The 19,715-nt window shown below is 40.4% G+C and overlaps 1 protein-coding gene across 5 annotated transcripts in view; it reads right to left on the bottom strand.

Annotated features, from left to right (window-relative positions):
* The window catches only part of RELCH (RAB11 binding and LisH domain, coiled-coil and HEAT repeat containing), a 63,132-nt gene that overhangs the window by 9,121 nt on the left and 34,296 nt on the right, over window positions 1-19,715 (bottom strand). For 3 of the 5 annotated variants that reach the window (XM_083623711.1, XM_083623713.1, XM_083623714.1), the window contains 16 exons: window positions 16,574-16,664; window positions 15,358-15,429; window positions 14,612-14,752; window positions 13,843-14,007; window positions 12,620-12,767; window positions 11,521-11,677; window positions 10,807-10,930; window positions 10,457-10,505; window positions 9,815-9,894; window positions 8,807-8,913; window positions 7,542-7,641; window positions 3,695-3,777; window positions 2,845-2,908; window positions 1,478-1,616; window positions 1,242-1,358; window positions 202-290 (listed from right to left, as the gene is read on the bottom strand). In XM_083623711.1, the coding sequence (XP_083479837.1) occupies window positions 202-290; window positions 1,242-1,358; window positions 1,478-1,616; window positions 2,845-2,908; window positions 3,695-3,777; window positions 7,542-7,641; window positions 8,807-8,913; window positions 9,815-9,894; window positions 10,457-10,505; window positions 10,807-10,930; window positions 11,521-11,677; window positions 12,620-12,767; window positions 13,843-14,007; window positions 14,612-14,752; window positions 15,358-15,429; window positions 16,574-16,664 (1,726 nt within the window). Of the gene's footprint in view, window positions 1-201; window positions 291-1,241; window positions 1,359-1,477; window positions 1,617-2,844; window positions 2,909-3,115; window positions 3,199-3,694; window positions 3,778-7,541; window positions 7,642-8,806; window positions 8,914-9,814; window positions 9,895-10,456; window positions 10,506-10,806; window positions 10,931-11,520; window positions 11,678-12,619; window positions 12,768-13,842; window positions 14,008-14,611; window positions 14,753-15,357; window positions 15,430-16,573; window positions 16,665-19,715 lie in introns of those variants that run through there. The other 2 variants (XM_083623712.1, XR_014550581.1) reach the window with 2 other exon arrangements.

Here is a 19,715-nt window from a genome sequence, read left to right as displayed (position 1 = left end):
AAAGAAAGTCTTTGGGTACAGATTTTGTATTGATGGGGAAGGGATAAGAGAAAATATGCAGGTTTTAGATCATTAGGTTGGGCCTACATGATGGAAAGTATTTTTACTTTTGTTGGCTATTTAATATGGAATGATGAATCACCAGATTTCTTTTGCTATTCAAAACTCAGCTGTGCAAGAATGGCAGCTTCAATTACTCACCTCATGTTCTGGCGAGAGAGATTCCATGTCATTTCGTAAACACCTGAGTCCAGGTAAAAAGTGATTGACCATTAAATCCTCTGAAATAACTAGAAGACAAACAGTTAAGGTCCAACATAAAATTATTGGCTTGCCATCACCTGCCCCAGTCAAAATTAGAAGATAAAGAGTATAATGATTTTTGCACATTAATTTCTGAGTTTTCCTTTCAAAGGGTTAACTCTCTCAATGCCAGTATATTGTCTCCTTGGGGTAAACACAAAGAAAGACTGGAAATGGTTACTGTCAAACACAATGGATTTCCAATATCAAAATAGTTTCAGGAGGACTTGATAACAGGCGAGACACGAGGAGAGAGAAATAGTGACAAGTACAGAAATTTTTCAAACATTTATAAAGACTTCTTTATATCACACCTCATGTTGATGTCTTCCCAGTGCATATTTTTAAATACAGTCGTACCTTGGATCTTGAACGATCGAAACCTGAAAGTGAGTGTTCTGGTTTTTGAACGATTTTCAGAAGCCAAACGTCCGGCTGGTTTCCAATTGGTTTTGGAAGTCGAAGGGACTTCCGGAACGGATTCCGTTCGACTTCCAAGGTACGATTGTATTCATTAAAGATATTCTCATAGTAGAGAAATAATTAAGCGCTTGGCACACAATATGTGACAGGGAAATCATTACTGCCTAGTCTTCCTACTGTTTCCTATTTGCCCTAGCGCCCCAGTTCTTAAGCATTCCTTGTCTTTCCTGCTAAGTGCCCATGTCATACCACTAATTCTTTCCCTTCCTCTACTATGGAGAGCTTCTGTCCCTGGGGCTTCCTCTTTCCTTCTCTAGAAAACCTGGTGACCCCCCAGGGCAGAAGCGGAAAGGAAGAGGAAGAGATTCTGATGAACTGCTACTGTGAATTTCTACAGGGTTGGATTTTCTAGCTGCAATATTTTCAGAGTTCCGTGCAAATGGATTCATTACCAAAGCACAATGGAGTAGTCTTTTAAATGACTTGTTGCGATATTCAAAACCAAACAAGGATACAACAACAGGAGAGAGCGCTGTAGGCTTCAAAGAGATGAGTAGCAATATCCAATCTTTTTGAATCTGCAGACTGTTGGTTATTGACCAAGGCGAGTTTATGCAAGTGTGGAATAACAACTGGAAAAATAAATTTTCAACAAGAAATTTATCATCAATACTTCAACTTACAAGATTGAGCTACAGTATTTGCAGAACTGCAAGAAAATCAAGGTTTGTTTTCCATCATGACAACTTACATTCATCGCGAAATCTTGGCTCAGCATTTGGCCCAACTCTTCCAAAGGTTTTTATGATTTCTGTGTGTAAAGAATGTTGGTCCTGGTATTGTGGATCTTCCAGAAAAGAGGCCAACTGCATTTTAACCCTTTCCAACAGCTTAAGAAGAAATGAAACAGAAGTTATGAATACTTTTATGTAAAAGAAAAGCAAAACTAAATAAAACTAAGTAGAAAAAACACTCCATTGAGGACATCTGTGTATATAATATGAGCTCCCCCCACTACTGCAGGGTTGTCTTTTTCAATTAGTATTTTGATGCCATAAACAATAAATGCTTTCATACAGCCACCTTGGCTTCAAATTTGTGTTCATTTGAATATCCATCCTGACTGATGTCTTGAGTGCTCACTGTTTAATTTCTGTTCTCAAATCACATTCCCATTATAAATGCGAGTATATTAATTAGATTGAACTGAACCGTAGACTGTTCTGAACTTCAGCCTAGTAATTCTGATCTACTTTACTACTACTTACTCAGCTTCCGAATATAAGTATGAGTCAGTACAAAATTCATAGTTGCATTTCCTCAAATATTTTTCTTTAGAAAATCAGGAACAAGCTAAAATTACAAGAATGCAAACTCTACAGATTTTTTACCACTCAAAACTCAGTTTCAATAATTAGACTGAAAGGTTTTAACAGCGCTTATATATATTATATACATATGGTATTCACCGAAGCGCTCCTACTGGTGCAAAGATTTCTGTTTGTCCAACAGAATTTCCTCTCCCAAATTGTTTTGGGGTTGGAGGAATTCCTAGAACAAATTTAGGGGGCAGGCAGGGAGAGGAGAAGGAGGGGAATGATGCCTGAAATTTATCTTTTTAAAAAATTAATGCTTTGAATAGATTAATGCTTTGAATAAACACCTATACCCTCATTATTATTACTTTCTGCTTGGTTGCTTCCACTGAGCTCCAATATATCAAAAGAAATGGGAAACCGTTTTCTGGGACATATGCAGGCCTGCTCTACAGCAGTTCACCGGGTCCATGATCAAAATGAGCAAGAGCTGCCTATCCATTCTAATCAATTAAGGCATGCAACTTCTCAGAACTGGTGCCTAAATTAGCTCACAGTCCTCTCCCTCCCTATCCCTCTTCTGTGTTCTGTCTAATAGACGGCAAGCTTGCAGGCAGGGACTGACTTCTGTACTGTTTCTTTTCTCTGTGGTTCACTTTAAAAAGACTTTGAGCATCCTTTATCTACCATTCTAAGACTACGGGCTCTTTGTTAATCTGAAAAAAGTTATTGATAGCCCTTACAGGGTTTAGTGGCCAATATCTGCGAACAGCTACCCTAGTCCATTATGCAGGCATCTTACCTCTCTCTGGGTGACCGTTTCCATGATGGTACCAAAAGCAGGAATTGTGGCTATTCTTACAGAGCTAAGAGGAAACAAAGCAGAAGAGTTCTTCAGCCTTAAGATTAAAGCAGATTTCAATTAAAATTAATGGAATTTCATAGTTAGTACTTGAAGATGTATTAGTTTCTAGCAATGACAAAATTACAGACCAGCAAAATGCTCAAAGTGGGGTGGGGGGGGGGCGGAGGAAGGAACAAGACAGACAGACAGGTCACACTCAGAAACTCACAATTCAGGATCACTGGACAAGGTAACAAGGGCCGGAGCAACCCGCTTGTCAACTAAGGCTTCACTCATGCCTCGGAGAGTCAGCTGTAAACCAGTCAACATGCAATAAAAATGATTTTAAACTGGAAGGATAACTAAGTTAGCTGTGACTGAGGATGGGCAGGCAGACTCACTGGCCTTTCTGAGTTTAGTCACCCACACAGGGCATTAACACTGTTAAGGACTCTGCTCATGCTTCAGCATTTACTGGCAATAATGTGTTAGTGAGAATAGCATCCCTCTTCGGCATTGAAGAAACAAACATCAACAAGGTGGCGCTTGGCACGTGAAAGTTGCCTACAGTTGTCTGCGCCCAAGAGTGTCGACTTTTAAAGTTGCACCATTTGTTTTCCAATTATTGCAATAATTTCACCAACTTTATTTTGGAAGGAGATTTTTTTCTAAAGAGCAAGGTAAGTGCCCATTTGTTTGTTTTTTAATACGTTCTACAGTTTTGTTATCATATATATACCCTGATTGTTTATTTCTTCACCTGTTGGAAGAGGGACGCTAGTTGTATCAAGACAGTTGGGAAACTTACATTTCAGGGTCACTGGAGAGAGTAATGAGAGCAGGAACAACTCTCTGAGCTACCAGAGTTTCATGTACCCCCTTCACCAACAGCTGAGTGGGTAGAGCAGAGGGGTATCACAGGTGATGCACGGAAAGAGTGAGCACAGTATCATGGGAAGAACAGCACAACCAAGAGGAAGAAAAACACAAAAAGCAAACCAAAATTAGAAGCAAATACCACTAAGCTAAAAGTGCCCTTTAAAATATTTATATACAAATGTGCAGAAGGCATGATGAAAGCGCAAGTGGCCCAAGCAAGGCGGCAGAAACTAGACGAAGTGTGGCGCTGTTAAAAAAGGAACAAAAACCTGACGGCATTCGGACCATTAGTATTGCAACTTAAATGGGCTTAGGCAACCGTTCTGGTTGTCTTTTTCGACTTCTACCCATGTGTGTAAGCTAAGTGTGTGTGTGTGTGTGTGTGTGTGTGTGTGAGAGAGAGAGAGAGAGAGAGAGAGAAGTCACATTCAGTGAAGATTTATCTAACTGACTCCATGTGACCAATAAGTACAAAAGGAGCACATGTCATTTGGAAACATAGGCTAAGCTCCAGAATAGTTGGTGTTTATTCCATTATCTGAAGGGCAGGGTAGAAATACTTATAGTAAGGTGCTAGTGATGTACTACCACTAGAAGTCTTTAACAATTAAATTCCAACAGTGGCTTCTAAACTTTCCACTTGAAGTGGACCTGCTATTGTTTTCAAAAGCAAAAATGAAGTGATGGCTCCACAAACTCCTGGCACTAGATTGTTTCCTATCCCAGTCTGCATCTGTTTTGTATCCATGTTAAACTGTTTTGATGTGTGGATTTTTTAAAAAATATCTGTATTGCTTTGTTTATAATTGCTTTCTATACTGAACTGTTTTATTTGTTTCATCGTGACATATTTTATTTTTGTAACCTTCCCTGGGCCTTAATAGTAAAGGGTGTGTAAGGGGTCTTATTAATTAATATTTCTGGCAACCTAAAAATAATTCATGAATGTGTGGCACTCACTGAGGCACCGACAAGAGTTTTTACAAATTCCAAACTGGAAGCTATTGATCTATTTAATATATTCAATGTTAAAGTGACAAACTAATGGGAAGATCTAACAAAGCCAGCCAGCTTCTCGTGGTTAGCATGGAATGTTCCATGGTTAGTCACAGTGAGAACTAGTGGGCTTCCAAAATTCAGTCTCCAGGAAAGGACATCAAATACGAGTTGATACGGCTGTTTAGAAATGAATAAACAGACCACTGACTTGTTAAAGTATTACTGCAACCCTATGATAATACAATAGATATTGTCTAGACTTTCTATGGGTCATGTAATATATATTCTCTATTAGAATACAAATGATGCCTAGATCAATTCAGTTTTAAAATTCTGGGTTCTTTAAAACCCCATCATGGCTTATGACACATGAGCAAATATGAACGAAAAAGAAGCTTGAGATTCACATAGCGAAAAAGATGTAACTTAATCAGATACAACCAAGATTTGAGATCCAGAATTTTCATTTTATATGTATATTTTGATTTTAAAGTGCAGAGGAAAGGCATGTTGACAGAAAGCTAAAATGTTTACTTGCTCTTGCTTGGTTTAAACCAGGGGTGGGCTGACTTCAGTTCTGCATGATGAACACCCCCCACCACACAGAAACTAGCATCCCTGCAGACCACTGATGTGTATTCAATTTATAAAACTAGAGGGCATTTTTCGGATCCCTAACTGTTAAAGGCATAATTAATTTGTGCCTAGTGATCTTGAGTATGTACTCTTGCTTAAGGACATTGTTAGCATTTTGCTAGATTAGATCAAGTCTATTTCATCTAGCATTCCTTGAAAGAATCCAAGCAACCAGCAGGCCTCAGGTGGTCAAGCACGAGACCACTGCCTACTTTTTGCCCACCCATGGTTTCAACTGATAGACTATTATTACATAGATAACAAGTTCATATTCTTGCTGTGTATGGACAGTGTTCAAACCAGAACCAAATGCTGAAGATTATTCATACAGTTTAATATGGGCAGTTAACACACAAACATGTACACAAAAAGAGCAAAAAGGGGGGAGTCACATAAAATACAGCATGTTAGTTCATAGTAACCTCAGATGCCACCTTTTATTTGCATTTCAAGTATATACTTGAGTTAAAAAGTGGACCTATGTTAGAAAAATAAATGTTCAAAGTGTTATCTTCTGTATATCAACTTCCATGATGACATTATTTCAGCTGTCCTTAGAAAGAGTGCAGTTTTATGGTTAGGAAGCTTATGCAAAAGCAATGGACCCTACGCTGAAGGAAGACATCACTTTCCATTAAAAAACCGAAACAAAGATCTGTGTGGTGTAATCTGCATTTGAACACTACTTACTAAGTAGTTTGCTGTATGATTAGAGAGTGGCGTGAAGAGCACTTTATACAATCAAAACACATGCCTCAACTCCCCTTTGAACATGTGGTACTACCTTCACAGTTGCTAAAAAGACCCCAGACACACACACCTGATACTAAGAGAGTGCTCCTAAGAGCATTCAAGTATATTGTTCTTAAACTGATATCCCACCTTTCTATTAGCATTCTCAAAGGAGCTAATAAAGCTAAGCCCAATAAAGTCGATACATTAAACCATTAGGAAAATGGGAAGGCTCTTGAGGCAAGAAAATTGAAAGCATGTCTCCTCATGGCTAGTAACTGTTGTGGCATGGCTGAAGCAACCATGGTAAATGGAGGGCAGTTCCTGGCTTCTCCCTCCGCTGCAGAAGTTAATGTTCTATGTGCCAGGAGCAGCAATGGTGGCAAGTAGATCCAGAAAAACATGCTGCATTGACTGTTCTCTTCCCCCTACTTAATATTTGCATAGGTTTTATTTTTAAATCAAAATCTAGGCAAATTTAGATTTTATTACTGGAAACAACTTACTATTGTTACCAGGCAATGCTCAATTCATTATCTGACAAGGTCATTGACAACAAATATCTGGTTTGAACATTGAATTCAGCACTGAAATGGTCTCTCATAGCCAATGGAAGTTTCTAAGCATGCAATGCACCGATCTAATATTCAAGTCAGAAACAGAAGAAACCTAACTGTGCCAGTTACCATGAAAACATCTTGCAAGTAGATGCAAGCCAGCAATACTTAAATAAATGAATGCTAGAAATCGTACAACGCTTTCAAACCCAAATTACACAGTATTAATATTCTGCTCCATCACACAGTGCACAACCTCTTAGAAGTATTTTAAAGCAATACAATGCAACATTAAAACATTCACTTTTTTTGGCATCTGGTCAGATTAGACAATACAAAGCCCCAGGCATCAACAAATTCTGGCTGTGGGTCACCTTACATTGATGATAGGGTAATACAATCATTTCCTCAATCATTTCCTTTCCCTGCAGGCTGGAGGTGGAGGCAACTGGGAGTGTGTGTGTGTGTGTGTGTGTGTGTGTGTGTGTGTGTGTACCCAGAATACTATGAATATTTAGAGACCTCTCAAGGGTGCAATCCAATTTTAAGCAAGACAGTGGCATCTGACCAAAAGGCGGTATGCAAGAGTTGCGTGCCACTTCAGACACAGTTAGAATGCAGCCTGCAGTCCCATACTAAAACTGTGTGATGCTAAACCCCTTACTGATTGCCTATTGCTTCTCTTTTCCACAACTCCCCTTGAGAAAGGAAAAAGTGACTACAGCAGGCAGCTGGGGGCGGGGGGGGGGGGATAGAAATCCTTGAAGGTCTGGGTCTCTGGGCCACCAGTTGCCAAATCATGATACAAAGCACCTTCAAACAGCATCTAAGATGCGTTCAATAAGCACTTACCTCAAACATTCTAGCAGCTGTGCACCGAACAAGTGCTGAAGTATGGACAACTCCATACCACAATACAGTTAGCAGCAACTCATGGTATGCTGGGTTTGCACTGAGGACACAAAACAATCACTATTGAACTATAAATAGTCATTTGCTCTCAAACAACTCCACTCACTGTGCCATCCCACCATCTCACCTTAAATCCCACCTTCTCTGTGAAGTCGTTGGATAATTTTAATGATCAATCTATACCTAAACCAGCACTTTGTTCCCACTCAAACCTTTCCTCCCTTCTCTTGGTCTCTCTAGGCAACAATCTAAATTGAGGCTGTAAGCAGAGACTGGCGCTTTCTTCCATTAAGTTACACACCGAAGAAAGTATGTAAATAATTTCATCACAGGCTTCAGAATTAGTCTCCAGAATATATGGAGCATGTACATCTCACAATGCAGTTCTCCAAATATGTTTCAGAGGTTTTTTTTAAATTAAAGGGATGCTGATTGTTTGCAATTATTTTGTCAATATGTAACATTTTGGCTTCAAGGTGAGTCACTGCGTTAACGTGTTAATGGCTAATGAACCAACTGTAACAAGCATGGAAAAGATGGACTTCTGTGCTATGGCAGACGCTACACACAATGGTTCCAAACATTTAGAGAAACCTCCAGAAAGGTTGATTGCTGGATAGTGATGGCCAAAATAGAAGCTGGTGATAGGATAACTATATAGAGTGTGTATGAGAATGAGATCCAAGCTCTTACACAAGTATGTGAGTCAGTGGAGGCTCACAAGAGAATATGGGAAACTTATTGAATAAAAAATCTGGACCTATCTGATAGCTCTAATGGACTTCTTTAGCAGTGAGTAGGTGCCACCCTTATTGGGATTGCCTTATCACTAGACATGGCACCTTGTATTGCTTGCTTTATGTGGATTTTAAACTTGCTGGCCCTTGGATGGTCTCTTTTTCCTTTCCTGATACTATGTTTTTATATATGCTGTAAGCCAGCCAGATGGGTGGGGCATAAATAATAAATTTTTTATTATTATTATTATTATTATTATTATTATTATTATTATTATTATGGCAGCTCCAAGTAAAATAGTCCAGCACTTTTGCCAAGGACATGTCACAAAACACCGACAGTATGACTGCACTGTCCAGATGCTACGAAGTCATCATTAGGCATTCTGCTGCAAATGTTTTAAGAGAAAAATTCCAGGAACTTTTGATCCCGCTTTATGGTGATTCCAGTTATAAAACATACTTTACCCCAGTTCCACAAAAGATGCTTTCAGGCTATCAAGAGGCGCATGGGATAATGAAAGCATGGTCATTACATCTTCTAAAAATCCAACTAACAGCTTCCGGTCTTCTTCCTGAAAGTAAATTTTAGAAGTTTTTAATCTTAGTTTTGCAACATGTATCTTAAGGTGGCTGAAAAGCTAAGAGAGATTCAGTTATGAGAGATTCAGTTTTGGGACCCAGGTGTCAACTGCACTCTTTGTTCTGAAGATACTATGTCTACTCCTCAGCTACTGGTTGCCCCACTGTCAGCATGTCCCAAGACCCAATGAATAACTAAAGCAATCATTGAGGGATCAGCAATCAGAGAAAAAGCGTTAATTCTGATTATGTCAACAGCAATATTTGTGCTGACTTGAATCACTATACTCTTACAAACCTGTGAAGACAGTGGCATTACTAAAATGGGAGAATTGTACAAATAGGGTGCTGAATGCTGTGTTTACTCCTGTGCCAAGTACCACACATATTTTGACTGAGATTTTTATGCAACCATGTGCATTCCACAGTGGGGTGGGATGGGGATCTTTCAAACTAGTCTCACTACCAGCAGGAATTTCTAAACGCACAAATATGGTAATGTCACATATTCCTGTTTTGACCTCCATGTTGCCCCCTCAATTAAAATGGCCAAGTGTATCAGGAACAGTTGAACTGATTGGCTGGGCAGAGGTCCACTTTCGGTCCTCTCCAGCGGCCTCCCATACCTCATCCCACATTCAGGACTCCCTGATCATCTGGAGATGTTTTTAGGGGTGGGGAACATAAGTCTGCAGGTGGAAGAAGGGGGTGCAAAACTTTCCTTCCAGAAGTTTCCTTAATTTACCTTAGGGTCCAAGACAATGTTCACATGCTGCTATGACTGAATTTATGATTTATAAAGAAGCTTTACTAAAACGGCAATGTAACCATCCTCACTTAGGCCTGAGTGTTTCAAAGACACGTACTATTCAGTACCGAGCAAAAGCTGCTTACCTGGATATAGCATGTAAGTACACCTGTGGCATAAATAGGAACCGTGGCTTTTGTTAGCACTCCATTTCCTGCTGTGGCATCTGAAACCATGCCGTACAAATAAAGAATAAGAAGCATGAGTATGTCGGTCATTTAAAATAAGTTCGTAGTTGCTTAATACTCTTTTAATAAGCCCGCTAAAATGAGGGATCCTTTTCTTGGCCCAGGCACTGTTTGCTACTAATTAGGTCAGTTCAGGAGTGTGATCCAATAGCTTACTAAGGATTAGCAACATTTGCATTTCCAGTTTGTATGGGAGAACCAAAAGTCAGAAAGTGTTACAGTAGCACTGCATGCTCAGGCAATTTATTGCCTATACATCTGCCTTCCAGAAATAAGAAACCATCTTCAATGTAAACTGCCTCCCAAACTTCATTTGTAGAGAACTTGGAGTCTCGATTCAGTCTAGGGCAGGCAAACCTGGCCCTCCAGATGTTTTGGGACTACAACTCCCATCATCCCTACCTAACAGGAACAGTGGTCAGGGAAGATGGGAACTGTAGTCTCAAAACATCTGGAGGCCCGAGTTTGCTTATGCCTGGTCTAGGGTGTGTTTTGTTTTTTAAAGGCTACAGTAGAAAAAGTAGTAACTCCGCGACTCACCAACATTCTCCTCAGACAGCCTTAAGATTTCCTGGAACTGTGGTTTTACCTAAAAAATAGTTATGAAGTAAAAGAAAACCATTAGTTTAGAAACTGAGAAGGATATATTTCTGATGAATATTTATTAATATGTTCTTAGTGGGCAAGGTTTCCCTCACACTCTAAAACATGCATACACGGGGGGGGGGGGGGGGCTGCTTAGTAAAGGTAAGCTAGATGCCTGTCAAGTGTTCTCCAGAACTTTAATCTGGCATGTTAGCAACTTTTTGATCCTAACATTCCATTAGATATATGAAACACATACATTGTTTCTATTCTGCATTATCCCGTCCAAACGTGAATATGTTTACCTTTGTATTTGTGAAGATTTTCCCAAATGTTCTGCAAAGGCGCCAGAAAAACCTTGAGAATTCATGTACACAGGCTGTTGAGGCTACATTGATTTTGCCAACTATTTCTATAAGTTGTGGCAACCTGAAAAATCAGGTTAAAAATAAGTCACTTTTCAGATAATAGGTTTGTAATACTGTAAGCAAGCTGATCCTTTTTCCTGACAAGTCCAATATTTTGGGAGGCTTTGGCACAATACATTTAATAGTGCAAACATGAATCCTTCAGCATTCAGACCTGGGCGGCTCCCAACAGAATATTAAAAACACGATAAAACATCAAACATTAAAAACTTCTAAACAGGGCTGCCTTCATATGTTTTCTAAAAGTCAGATAGTTATTTCCTTGACATCTGATGGGAGGGCGTTCCGCAGGGCGGGCGCCACTACTGAGAAGGCCCTCTGCCTGGTTCCCTGTAACCTCACTTCTTACACTGAAGGAACCGCCAGAAGGCCCTCGGAGCTGGACTTCAGTGTCTCAGCTGAACAATGGGGGTGGTATAATTATTGATTTATACCATTTAAAGCAAAATTTCTACAACAATGTATGCTGTCAGTAACTGCAAAATAGTAGCATTAAAGAAAAACGCTAAAGCTGATTAAAAACATTGGGTCCCCCTCACCACACAATTATTCAGAGGAATTAGCAAGTGAAACAAGTCAGAAGGAACTCACAGTTGATTGACAACCCACAGTAAGGTATCCCAGCCTGTGGTACCCTCGTGTTCCAACTGGTAATCATAAAGTTGTAATAGCACAGCCAATTGTTCACGGCTTCCAATTATGGTGGCTACATCCTGAAGAGGCGATGCAGGCCTTGGGAATCTAGTCACTGGCAGCAAACGACAAACCACCATGGTCAAAGTTTAAGACTCAGTGAAAATTGAGAAGCAATTGACATGCCTAACTATAGGCACTTTCACCTAATAAAGTAAGTAGGGGAAACACCTACCCATAGTCCATTAAATCATAAGGTAAAAGATGATTTGGGGATTTAGTCCCAGAGATTCTACGAGAACTAAACCAATCTAAATCCTAATTCTGTGGCTCAACTCTTGATACCTAGGAAGTTATGTATCCTTACCTTCAAGATGCTGTTACTGTAATGGGCTGTACATGGATTTCCCTGTGAAGAGTTTTTAGAGGCTATAGCTAGTATACAAGTTGTTGGATCATTCTCTAATAAACTAGAATTCTAGAACTGGGATCCAGAACATGACACCCATGGGTTCCATAGCACCCTTCGGCAGCCCTTCCCCCCTTGACACCCTTTTCATTTTGTTCCCATGAGTTGTTTTGCTTGGGGCTCGAGATTATCTATAATGTATGCAAAACAGCTATGAGCCTCAAGTCAGGGGATATATAAGGAGAAGGCATTATGACCACCACCTGCCAAATCAAGGGGTCTGATTCTGCCCTTTACTTCACCAGGAGAAGTACTGGGCCTTTACATGGGTTTTGCAGCTGGCAATGAATACATCAGAAACTGATAGGAATAAACCAATCTCCCTATAGATACTACTCATCTGAAGTGTCAACAATGCTTCCTACATGCAGAATTATAGGTTTTCTTTGGTAGTAGTGGAAAAAAAGAGTTCACATTTCAAAGACTTCTTGAACCAGAAGTCTTCAAGCTACGTAGAGAGCAAGCTTGCTGCACTGCATTCACCTGCACAGCATTTCTATGGAATATTATTTTAAAGTTGATGTGAAATGAAAATAAATGTGACCCTATTTCAAAACAAACCCTCACAGAGAATGATCAAGAAGTTACCTTCAATCTGTGGAATTTCACCCTGAAGCTTAGCTTTGCTTGTAAAAGGTGCGTTCTGTAGCACTAGTGCAAAAAGCGAAGGAATCAAGGACTGCAAAGCAGAAAGATACATGTGCAGCTTGTGTTCATCAAGTCCATGCTCGCCTTCCTGAAATGCAAACAGGGAATCCAGGTGAAAATCTTGCTCCTTTGCTCTCAAGGTGCTTATCCATTCAAAAGGAGCTTCTGACTAATTAAAAAGCCATTAACGAGAATCTATCAGAGAGAGACCAGAAAGGGGAGGACAGATAAAGGCAAAGGGTTTTTTTTATCAGGTTCTTCTCCAAAAACCCAACTATCGACCCGATGCATTCATGACATTTATAATCGTCTGTCTTGCAAGGTGGAACAAAAGGTCTCACGCGATCTCCTGGTTTGACTCTAGAGAGCCAGAGAAGTTTAGATTCAGCACGGTTGCTGCACCAATGTGCCTTTAGTTCAAACCATGACAAACTAAATGAAGCAAAACACTGTGGCCACAATCCAAGACAACGTTAACCACCTCAAATCTCAATGATCCCTGTAAGAATGATTCCAGTATGTACTTAACTCAGTCCATAAGAGCCAACTCCTAGGGGTTGTGGGGGCTTCCCCATAAGTCAGCACCCCTGACTCAATTGGACTTTAAAGTGCTTAACTTTTGATTGTGCCCACTGTTATTTCTCATACAGCATCCCAGTTCTACTACAGACTCCTAATCTCACAGCAACTGGCATGAGTCAGTTTACTAGAGAGAGAGAAGAATGAACTTCCAATGTGAAAATCTGAAAAAATGTCCTAGAAATGTGTAACGTATTCAGACTCTTCATACGAATACCAAGACAGCAGAGGGGAAAACACTTTCAAAAGTTTGAGAATTCCAGCATTTCTTTATAGATAGCAAAACATATAGCAAAAGACAGTCATCAGCAAGTAACCAGATGATCAAACTCTAGACATACATAGTAGCAGCAGCAGCAGCAAGTTAACACTGTAGATAAAATGCCCTTTAAAGGACATGGCAACATGAACATTATAAAAAAGTGATCTGCAGAATAGTCCAAACAACCAGTTGTGATGGTGTTGAATGTTATCGATTCTAATAAGTGTGGGGCGGGGGGAGATTAAAATATTTATATGAGCTGTATCTTTGCTTATTCAAGAGGCACAAAAAACAGTGAGTATGAGACACCTTAAATATTTACCCTGAGTAGTTTTTCAATTTTACTAAGCAATGTAGGTATAAGATGAGACTGCAAATTTCCTAGTTCTGTGGTCCAGGCAGCATAGGCAGGTAAAAACACTTGATGAGTTGCACCAACTACTCGTTCTGAGGGATCACCCAATGCTGAAAGTAGTAGTTCAAAACCCTGGTAGTAAAGAAACAGACCGTTTAGGAGAGTTATGTTTACTTTGCTTAAGCATTCCAGGCACCCTCAAGATAAGCAAGTGTCTATCTTGAATTTGATGAAAAGGCGCTACAGTGGTTCAAGTTAATTCAAAAAGTTCCACAACTATTTTGAATAGATGCCGCAACACCATAGCAACGCCATTAGTGTCAGGGGGCTAAATTTGATAAAGTTAAATGAGCATGCAGAAAAGTTAGGTGAACTATAAAATGGGATAATTCATTCAATACATAAGCAGCCAAGGTACCCATAGGTATTACAACTAAAAAATTAAAGATCTTTGAACACCAGTTCACAGTCAAAATAATGAAAATTCTTCAGTGATTTTACAGAAGGTTCCCTCTCTCTTCTGCCAGCTTGCTCTTTTTTTTTTGCTAACACACAACAAGATATTTTCAGAGCCCAAAAGTTAGATCACATCTCAAAATGCTGATGATGTTAAAAATAGCCCAGGGCATTTTGGGGGGATTAGTTTGGTAAATACTTCCTGGTGATTTTTCAGACTTTGTTCATAATCACATGATCTAGCAACTGTCCTGTCATGTATTATTATCAGATACAATACCTGTTGGTATTTGTCTGGATCATCAATGTACCCCATGATGATACCAAGGCTTTTGATCACAGCTTCTCGCACCAAATCTGTCTTATCTTCCATCAACATCTGCTGTAACATGGAAAGTACCAACGAACTTCGAATCTCTTTCTGAAAGAGAAAATTAGTATTTGCTGGAATTACATTACATAAACCTGGAAACGTAAGACCAATAATATCATATACATCTATGCTATCTTTTACAGTTTATTATAAACAGAGTGATGGCAGCTAATCTTGATGGCAAAATAATCTGGTAGAATAAGACATTTTAGGCCTAAACCTGCAAAAAATCCAATATATGCATTTAGAATGCATGGGGGGGGGACACATTGGTTGGGATTAGTTCTGCAAATATTGTTTCCCAAAAGGCCACATTGCTTTGTTCTATGTGAACATTACCAATTGCTACAACTGAAGTAGTTGGCCAGGATCCAGAATGACTGGATGAATTCTTTTCCTTAGGCCTTTAGACTTCTTGTTCCAGACTAGCAGTCTAGGATGCCCTATGGCTAAACAATTTTTGAATAGAAGCTTCAAAAGCAGTTGGTGGTATGGCATGGTGTTCTGCTGCTCCAAAACAAAAACATGGTGGGCCAGTAAAAACTAGGAAGAGGAGGACTGTACTAAGTGGCTCTTCAGAATCTGGCCACTGTTTTAACCTCTTCAATGAGTCTTAAATTTAGATACATATTAACTGCAAACAGAACACTTACAGGAAGATAAGGTGCTAATGCTCCACAGGACTCTGCCACTAACAGCCGTCTTTCTGGATATTTGTGATTGATCTGTAGGAAGGAAAAGTTACTCCTTTCATTTTTTTGCTTATAATTCCGTCCTGTATTTCTCTGTTTCAAAAGCCAGCACGTAAAGGATATGAGGCTGCTGCTATTTACTATGCCACCACAGGCTTCCATTCACAAACCATAGTCAGGATGCACAGTATGCCTTGAACCTGGAATTCTTATGTTTCCAGAAAGGAAACACAGCTTTGCTGCTAAGGTCTGGTGAAGAGATGGGGGCTACAAAGACATTAGACACTTTCATAACATCCCCATAAAGGGAAGAAGTCTAGGCCAGGCAGCAGATTTTATCAGCTCCTGAGAGGCGCATCAATGGTCTGGCCAAACTGTTACGGTCAGTCTAACTCCACCTTCCCAGAGACTATTCAGCACCCTGCAGGTCCTGAGCTAAGACAGAAGGAAGCCCAGGCCTAGCAGCTTACGTCAGTACAGGCAAATCCCCATTTACACGTGTTTGATATGTATGCAACTGTTTACATGCACATTGTGCCAAACCTGGAAGTGACACAGAAACGTCATAAAAGACACCACTAAAAAAGCAGAGCGGGGGCATAGCAAAGCAGGGGTAGAATGGGGGTAGGTTTTTTCAATTATGTGCAATTTCACGGATGCGCACAATGACCCATAACGCTACCCCCATGCAAACTGAGGGTTGCCTGTAGTCAGCATGGAAAGAACACAATTGATCAATATTTTATACCATTTATTTGTTTAGGATTTTAATACTATAAACCATTTTGGCTTTACAACTGGCAGAAAGGTGCTATAGGCATGCAAAAAATAAATAATAAACTCCTATTAATAAAGCTTTGTCACTTGACCACTGCTAACCCTTAGGAGAATTTCATGGGTTAGCACAATACATGACTTAAGAACAGTTTCTTCTTCTGTTTACTTGAACTGGCACCTTCAACCTCAGATCTTCCTAACCTACAGGTGTGATGCTCATGGACTGCCCACCTAGATTGCTCTTGGCTTTTGCTTTCCTTTACAATTACAATTCTTAGAAGTATATGCTATTTAATATATTGTAAACCACTGTTGACAAGACCACAGTTGCTGGTAAACTGCAGAATTTTTTTTTTGGCCCTGGTATCCCATGAAGTAAATAATGATTATCTCCTATTACCTGCTCCCAACATTGTGGTAAAAGTTCTGCTTCTACACGTGTTGGTCCAACATGCCGAGCAAATGCTACACATCCAGTCAGAATCATTTGCCTATAAAATAAAAATCTTCAGCCTATTACATTGAAACATGCTTGTACAACAACCACACATATGCCTAAAAGGAGATGTAACAGACTGAATGGTCTGCACAGAAAATGGCATCTGGAGTGCGCTGCGAGCAATTAGTTACTGACAATCATGTCATTGATGGTTCATTAAACACGACATTTTCCAAGTATGAAAATAATTTCCATGAAGGGAGAAGTGTACACTTGCACTGCATTTTGTACATGGTTGTGCTTAAACATCACTATTGGGCAGTTGTTGCACATAAGCGCTTTCTGGTTAGAATTCTAGCAGCAATATTCACACAACACTTCGTAAGTGACCATGTAGAGGAGGAAAAATGTCGTGTAAGAAGTGGCCCTCAATTATAAAACTAGTCAATAAAGGTGAATGTAGATTATACAGGTCAAGCAAAGTAAGAGAAGCTATATACAGTGGTACCTCAGGTTAAGTACTTAATTCGTTCCGGAGGTCCGTTCTTAACCTGAAACTGTACTTAACCTGAAGCACCACTTTAGCTAATGGGGCCTCCTGCTGCCGCCGCGCCGCAGGAGCATGATTTCTGTTCTCATTCTGAAGCAAAGTTCTTAACCTGAAGCACTATTTCTGGGTTAGCGGAGTCTGTAACCTGAAGCGTACGTAACCTGAAGCGTATGTAACCAGAGGTACCACTGTATTGCTTTTGTGGATAGGCAAAAGCCTTAAAAAGTACACAAACTGACTGTTATAAAACCTCTAGGGGGGAAAAAATCAGCCCTTGAGAAGCATAAATGATTTAATGAACATATTCAATATCTGGAATTTTTGCTACAAAGACAAAGAAACTTTCAATGCAGAGTAAAGCTAATCTTCTGCTTCCTACTAGCAGATACAGCTATACCTGCTACTTTCCTATAATTAAATTTAAAAAGAATCCACAAAATACAGAACCTAACTACCATCCCATTAATATTAGGCAGGTGTCTTCACTTTACTGTTTTCAGCAGCTGCTAAAAACCTGTGTTTCACCAAGCCCACCTAGATAGATAATTTTATTACACGATTGTTTTTAAATTGCTTATTTATATGTTGATAACAGTTTAACTTTTTTTAAAAAAGAATTAATTATTAGGGAGCAATCCTATAGAGCAATTCATCAGGACTAGCGGGGTTTAGAATCTCTTCCTTGGAGCCTGCACTCCCCCAGATTCTACTCCTACTTATGAGATGTCAGAAGGCTGGCTCTCTTCTTTGTACAGCACATTGTGGCATATACAGTATTCAACTCCTCCTGTGAGAGGCAGGTACAGATTGATGTCCTGTCACTCTCAGGGAAATTGTACAAAAAACATGGGAGGCAGCTTTGTATGTCTTTTAAAAAGTGCTTTTAAAACGACTTTTGCAAATTGGAAATCTGTGCAGGTTCTAAGTATTTTTTCCTTTAAAATCTGCACAGGAATGGATTTATCAAGGGGTCAGAACCGCACCAGGCCTGAACAGACTGGTTTGTATGCCACTAGGAGAGAGGGGGAAAGAGTGAGAATCAGATGTCAGCCTGCAGTGTTCCCTCTGCCATCCCTGTCACAGCCTTAAATGGCAGGAGAATCAGGCCTAGTTCTTAACCAGGCCTGGTCTGTACCAATTCAGACTACAGTTGGGGGCTCACGTGGCTGAACAACCTCAAACCCTTTATTCAGTCTAAGACACTAAATCACTGAAGGGCAAAAATACTGAGGAGAGGAAGCACTTTTCTGAGCCTCAATGGTGACTGAAATCTTTGAAAATGAAAATGTTATCCTTGCCTGCGCTTCCCAGCCTGCCTAAGGTTCTATTTTTTAACAGCCTGCATGCAAGCAATTTCTATCTGTTGGACTGTACAGATTTCACGAGGAATATTACCGTATTTTTCGCTCGATAACATGCACCCGACCATAACACGCATGTAGTTTTTAGAGGAGGAAAACAAGAAAAAAAATATTCTACACGAAACAGTGGATGTATGATTTTTGTGGTTCATGCTGTGGCCACAGACATGTGATCTGATGGTGAGTTTGGGGTAGCCCAATGCAAAAATCCTGAGGATCCATATGGATCCATGTTTGTAACCACGTTTTTGCACCACTGCGGCCCCAGGCAACAGTGGGTGCGTGATTTTTTTGGTGCAAACTGTAGCCATGGACATGCTATGTGATCTGATGGTGAATTTGGGGTGACCCAGTGCAAAAATCCTGAGGATCCATGTGGATCTGTGCTTTGTAACCACGTTTTAAGTGGGGAGGGAAGGAAAAGCATTCAAGGGACAAGGAGCACGCGTGGAGCAAGCTCTGCTTCTCTCCCTCCTCCCCCCCCCCTTAGCGAGCTGAAAAACTTTGCTGGAGGGACAGAGAGCCTGCTTGCTTTTTACTCGTGTAAGCGGCTCCTGTCTGGTAGGCTCTTTTAAAGCAAGCAGGTTCTGCTTCTCTCCCTCCTCCTCCCCCCCGCCCTTAGAGAGTTGAAAATCTTTCCTGCTATTTCCAGCAAAGCAGGAGGAGAGAGATACAGAGAGCCTGCTTGCTTTAACGGAGCCAACTGGATAGGAGCCGCCTACACTCGTGTAAGCAGCTCCTCCCCTCTCCCGCTTTGCTCCTTTAAAGCAAGCAGGGTCTGCTTCTCTCCCCCCCCCCCTTAGCAAGCTGAAAATCTTTCCTGCTATTTCCAGCAAAGCGGGAGAAGAGCCACTGAGTGGGGACGAGAGAGATACAGAGAGCCTCTCCCCTCCCACTTTGCTCCTTTAAAGAATGATGCACTCTGTCCCTCTCTCCTCCCCATTCAGCGGTTCTTCTCCCGCTGGAAACCACGGAGGAGGGAAGCATTCGCTCCGTAACACGCACAGACATTTCCCCTTACTTTCTAGGAGGAAAAAAATGCGTGTAACGGAGCGAAAACTACGGTGAGTTGTCACTCAGGGTATGTTAAAATTTTAACAGAACAGAGACAGGGAAACTCTGGCCTAGAGGCAAAATCTCTATTCCACCCGTGGGAATTTCCCTAAGCCACGCTTTTCCTCTGAACCTTCCT

Source organism: Podarcis filfolensis, assembly GCF_964270895.1.
Source record: "Podarcis filfolensis genome assembly, chromosome: 7".
In the NCBI taxonomy this organism is placed as follows: domain Eukaryota; kingdom Metazoa; phylum Chordata; class Lepidosauria; order Squamata; family Lacertidae; genus Podarcis; species Podarcis filfolensis.
The sequence above is the reverse complement of the archived record's forward strand: the minus strand, read 5'-3'. Positions and strand labels throughout refer to the sequence as shown.